This window comes from Tupaia chinensis, unplaced genomic scaffold, assembly GCF_000334495.1.
Source record: "Tupaia chinensis unplaced genomic scaffold, TupChi_1.0 Scaffold000117_2, whole genome shotgun sequence".
Classification (NCBI taxonomy): domain Eukaryota; kingdom Metazoa; phylum Chordata; class Mammalia; order Scandentia; family Tupaiidae; genus Tupaia; species Tupaia belangeri.
The window spans coordinates 4,622,953-4,628,952 of record NW_006159583.1 but is presented as its reverse complement, the minus strand read 5'-3'; the positions used below and the strand labels follow the sequence as shown (position 1 = coordinate 4,628,952).

General features: G+C 41.6%; 1 protein-coding gene across 2 annotated transcripts in view; it reads left to right on the top strand.

Annotated features, from left to right (window-relative positions):
* Nucleotides 1–270: 270 nt before the first annotated feature.
* MED23 (mediator complex subunit 23) overlaps nucleotides 271–6,000 on the top strand; it is a 48,839-nt gene continuing 43,109 nt past the window's right edge. For both annotated transcript variants that reach the window (XM_006144299.3, XM_006144298.3), the window contains exons 1-4: nucleotides 271–854; nucleotides 1,192–1,223; nucleotides 1,383–1,470; nucleotides 4,558–4,682. In XM_006144299.3, coding sequence (XP_006144361.1) covers nucleotides 807–854; nucleotides 1,192–1,223; nucleotides 1,383–1,470; nucleotides 4,558–4,682 — 293 coding nt within the window. In that variant the 5' untranslated portion in view covers nucleotides 271–806. The remainder of the gene's footprint in view (nucleotides 855–1,191; nucleotides 1,224–1,382; nucleotides 1,471–4,557; nucleotides 4,683–6,000) is intronic.

The window sequence follows — 6,000 nt, the reverse complement described above, 5'->3', positions numbered from 1 at the left end:
CAATAAGATAAACTGTTAAGCATACGGAAAAGAATAATAGTAAGGTACTTTTTATATAGTATATTGGCCATGGTTTCTGGCTTTATATAGTGAATTTGGCCATGTCATCCTTTTCAGGCCACCCCTACCGTCACTGAAGAGGCTATGGGTATTCAATGACTGGTAAGTATTATTGTTTTAGATATTATAACTAAAAATGGTAGATATTATTATTTGATAACTTTAGCTAAAACATAAATAATGCTGCATTTATTCGGTTTTTCAGCACTCATCGGAAATCGGTCGTGTGTCCATCCCTGTGCTAGGCAAGGAAAACGTTTCAACGCAGATGACAACCTCTAGAAGGTGGTTCGTTCACAGGCCTGGTCCTAGCTATGCCTAGGGGCCTTTGCATGCCAAGCTTTCTTCTTCTCAGCCTGCAAAGGGTTAATCTCGAGTAAGAAGCAACTCCAGCTCTAGCCGGGAGGTGGCGGCCTCCAATGGACAACGTCACGGATGACTTGGGCTCGAGGTTCCACGTGGGGGCGCTCTGGTCCCGTCCGTCAGTCTCCGCAGGCGGAACCTTCTAGCAGAAACCCTGGTTTCTGACGGTTTTGTAAACGGCGCGCGCCGGGCCCTTCCCGGTTTCCGTGTAGGCCGCTGCGGTCTGCTGGGCCCTGGTGGCAACGCTCCCGGCTTGGTGCAGAGGCGGGGAAGCGATCAGGGACAACTGCCGTTTCCTCCGAGTCTTTCCCTCCATTTCCCCCTTCTTCCCGGAGCTCGGGCCTGACCCGGGTCTTGCTGCGCGGCCCGGGAAGGCCGGGGCGATGGTACAGATGGAGACGCAGCTGCAGAGCATTTTTGAAGAGGTGGTGGTGAGTGGGACTGCCGGACTCGGGGCGATGGCTGCGGGGGCGGCTGGTCGGCTGAAGGACCCTGGCCTGGGCAGCCCCTTCCCGACTCCCCTCGTTTGACACCGCTGTGTGTGCAGGGCTGGCTGAGTCTCAAACTGCGGCCAGATCTAAGTAGCCTTGGACGTCCACCGCGCCCTTTGTGACAGGTCAGGCAGGTGCCGTCAGTTTCCGCGCGCTGCTGCTTTAAGGTGTCTGGCCGGGGTTCCATCGTGGGTCAGTGGAGTTAGTGTACAGTGTGCGTTTGCTCGGGGTGTCCCCCCCACCCACCGATTATATGTTTTGTTTGTTTGTGTTTCAGAAAACGGAAATTATAGAAGAGGCTTTCCCTGGGTGAGTATATCCATGGCCAAGCTTCGTATTTTTATGTAATTATGTCGGTCAGATTTTTACCAGGGTTCGTCTTGGAGGTTTATAAGATCCACTGTTTTGGTTACATTGAATGAACCCTTTTAAAACTAGTGGAAAATAATGTAATTTTTGTCATTTTAGCATGTTTATGGATACTCCCGAAGATGAAAAAACAAAACTAATTAGCTGTTTGGGGGCCTTCAGACAATTTTGGGGTGGTCTTTCACAGGTGAGCTCTGCGTTTTTAATACATTCAGCTGATGGTTTGGGGCCCGATGTTACATCTGTTAACATCTTTCTGGAACTGGAGAAATAAAATTGTCATCAACCTTTAGTCTTGTTTGCATTTATTTTTATTTGTATACTTCCAGTGGAGGACCTGAGTCAAGACTTCAAGTTGATGACAGCCCAGTGTGAGATTTTTTTTTTTTTTTTTTTAAATCTCCCTTCTGTTGTATTATATAAAACCATTTTCATCCTATTCTCATTTATGTGGTACACTTGAAGCTTTACTTTTTTTTTTTGGAGAGGTTTTTGGTATAGGGCGCGTGCGCTCGCCAGACAGACGGAGAGAGACAGAGAGACAGAAAGCGAGAAATCACCCCCCAGGGGGGATGGTCACGCCACAATCCCTTCTCCTCCATTCTCCTCTCGGGATCTTGGGCATGCACGCACACACACCCAGCGTGAGTTCTAAGCCACTGGGTCTGGGATGCGAACCACAGTCGACTACATGGGAGTCCAGCGACATAGCCATTACGCTAACTGCTGGTTCCCTTGAAGCTTTACTTGTAAAGCATAAACATTTCATTTTTTTACTCAACAAATTAAGGAATGAACACAATATTGATACAAAGTTACTACAATTATTATGTTGAAGATACAAAGATACTATAATAAGGATACAAAGATTCTATTAAAAGGATACAAATGTATTATAATAAAAATAGGGATAGGCTTAGTTACACTTAGTAACAAAGTAACAGGCATCAGAAAGTGTATCCCTGAAAAAGATAAAGGGTGTAATTCTTAAAGCTTGCTTTCCAGTAGTGCCTGAGCAGCCCCCTTGTCTTCTCCTAGTGCTCTGTATAAATAAGGACATGAGAGCTCTTCGTATGGGAGCCAACTGGATGTATCACTCAGATATGGATCGTATAGAGGTCATAGATACATGTTTAAATTTTTATTCTAATTATTTTCTAATACATAATATGTTCATGTGATCCAAAATACAAAATGGTGATCCTAATGACTTGTCTCCTTCCCATCTCTCTTAGCATAGATACCTTTTTTTTTTTGTCTGTATCCCACTAGATATATTTTATGCATTCAGGGTTCATCTTTATGGAATAGTCATTTGCCTACCACGAATATTGTTCATTAATTAGCACTTTGCTATTTTCACTTGACTAATACATTCTGAAAGTAATTCCAAATCAGTCCATTAGGAGTTATTTCTTCTCAGGCCAGCCAGTGATGTGGTGATGACAGCTGCTGGATCCCACATGACCAACTTGCCAATCGAGTCCCGGATCCGGCAGCTTGAAAACCACACTGGCATAACAGACAGCATAATGGTTACATTGCTGGACTACCATGTAGTCAACCACGGTTTGAATGCTCAACCTGGTGGCTTAAAACTCATGTCAGGAATCTGTGTGTGCATGTCCAAAATCCCAAGAAGAGAATGGAGGAGGAGGGATTGTGATGTAACCATGCCCCCTGGGGGGGAGGGTGATTTCTCGTTTTCTGTCTCTCTGGCTAGTGCACGCGCCCTATAGCAAAAATCTCTCTTAAAAAAAAAAAAAATCACACTGGGCATGTGTGTGTTCATGTCCAAAATCCCAAGAGGAGAACAGAAGAGAGGTCTGTGGCATAGCCTTTCCCCTTGGAGGGTGCTTTCTCACCCAACAACCCCCTCTTTTCTCTCTGATGAGTACACATGGCCTGAAGCAAATTGAACAACAACCAAAAGAAAGTTACTTCTTTTTATACTGTCTTTTTCTCAAAGTGATTTATTTAATTTTATTTTAAATTGAGAGTACATGTGATTGCCAGAGAGAAAGAGAAGGAGAGGGAGAAAGCACCCCTCCCCATGGGGTGTGATCACCTCACAATCCCTTTCTCTTTATTTCTCCATCCTGATGTTATTTTGGGCATGTACATGTGCACATTCAGCATAATTTTCAAGCTATAGGGGCCGGGATTTGAACTGTGGTTAGCCATGGGGAATCCAGCTTCCTTAACCACTAAGCCGTGGGCTTGGCCTTCTTTTGTACTTTCTTATAGCAGCATAATATTTCATTGTATGGCTGCATCCTCTTTTATTTAAGTAATCCTTTACTGACTGACGTTTAGGTTTCTTCTTGTCTTTTTTACTTTAAATAATGCTATAATGAAAATATGTGTGGGACATAGGACTGAAGAATGTAATTTTTATTGAAATTGTCTAAAACTTTTCCACAAAGGTTACACTAGTTTATACTCCCACCAGCAATCTGTGAGCTTATCTATAGCCTTATAATAGAGGGTTAAACTTTTTAAATCTTGGCCAATCAACGAAATCTCATCTCAGCATAGTTTTCTTTTGTATTTCTTTCAGTAGAGCTGAATACCTTTCCAACATACTTTAATTTTAAAAAATAATTTATTAAACAGAAATATATGAGTTAAGGTATGCCCCTTGTTTTTAAGACGTTTATATTCTAATGGGGGAGCCATGAAAAAATAGGATTGTCTAAATTATTATTATTTGTGCAATAATAGAATTATAGATGAAGAACAGGTAGCACAAAGAAGCCAAATATTGGGGCTTTTCTTGGAGATTTCCAATGGCATAGTGTTTTGGTTTCAGATTTAAATCTTTGCAAGTCTAGAAATTGGATATGTCATTGGATTCACAACAGGCTCTTTTTTGGGTTCCTAGGAATTAGAGTCACACTAAATTCTCATATGGCTGATGTACTAACGCATGTGGGTATTCTTCCAGTAACAGGAATATTTGTATCTGCCATTAAAGGCGCTACTTACAGTGCCTAATATAGTCTGTGTTCATTTTCTGTTGACCATGAATATGCTAATAAAATCTTACTACCTTTGGAGGTTCCATGTAATAAAAATGGTGAAGATTTATTTAATGTCAAGATTTTTTAAGCTTGATATAACATAATAAGTCTAAAACTTTTCATCTTGCTTTTCTAAACATTTTTATCCAGTGCTATTCACAGTGAAGTATTTCATTCTCAATCTTGACATACAGCTGTAGTATTAAGATGTAACTTTAGATCTGAAATAAAACCATTTTCTGATCTTCCAGGAGTCTCATGAACAGTGCATCCAATGGATAGTTAAATTTATTCATGGCCAGCATAGTCCTAAAAGGATTTCTTTCCTTTATGACTGCTTGGCAATGGCAGTTGAGACTGGTCTTCTTCCGCCCAGGTATGTTCATTGGTGGGTACAAGCAATCTGAAGAATGTTCTCTTTTGTAACTGTTTGGAAGTGGGTTGGGATTGGCATTGTAAAGAGATTAGGGAATGAAGAAGGAAGTAAGGCTGATCAAGTCAGTCTTCAAAATGCCTCAGGTTTAGTTTCCAGGGTTCTGTCTGTGTCCTTGGAATTGTGTATTTACAGTTTCAAAACAGGCAGACTTTGCCTTTCAACTGGGGCTGAGTTTATTCACTTTGATTCATTTGTTTCAGTTAGTTTTTGCTACACAGTGAATTACCTCGACACTTTGTGCTTAAAACAGCAATAATCATGTTATTATTTCTACTTACGGTTATGGGGTCGACTGAGCTTAGGAGGCAGTTTTTCTCAGACTCCGTCATGTCATGGCAGTTCAATGTAGCTAGGGTTGGAGTCATGTTGAAGTCTCCCACACTGATACATCAGGTATGGTTCCTGGCTATCATTTGAGACCCCAGCTGGGGTTATCTGCCATCGCTGACACGTCCTTACCTTGTGGCCTGGACCGCCCCACAGCATGGTGGAGTCCAAGAACAAGCATACAGAACAGGGCTAAACAGAAGCTATATCACCTTATCATGGAAGTCATACTGCATCATTTTTATAGTAGTCTTAGCACTGCCAAGATCTAAGGAGAGAGAACATAAATTCTTCTACCACCTCTCCAAGGAAAGAATATGTATGTCACATTTCAGAGAGCATGTGTAATTGAAAATCTTATTGCAACAATCTTGGAAAAATACGGTCTGTAAACATTTTTATCTATTTGTCAGAGGGTATATGCACTCACCAAAGAGATACAGAAATTCAGAGAGCAAAAGAGAAAGCATCTCACAATGGGGTGTGGTCATGCCATAATCCCTTCTCCTCCATTTCTCCATCCTGTTGAGATTTGGGGCATGCATACTCATGCGCTTGGTCTGATTTTCAAGCCTCCAAAGCTGAGATTTGATCTGCAGTCAGTCATGTGGGGTCCAGCTCCCTTAACCACTAGGCTACAGGGCCAATCCCAGTTTGTAAACATTTAACAGATAGTTTTTTGTTTTTAAGGATTATTTGTTTAATTTTGTTTATTATTATTATTTAATATGCTATAGGGCACACGCACTCACCAGAGAAAGGGAGGGGAAGTTAGAAAGCAAGCTGCCAAGTGTGGGACTTGATTATCTGTTGTCTATGTGGGAGTCCAGCGCCTTAACCACCATGCCACCTACTGGCCCCTAACAGAAAATTTTTGATAGATTTCTTTCTAATAAAAATATAACATAAGGGATATTATTTAGTTCTTTGT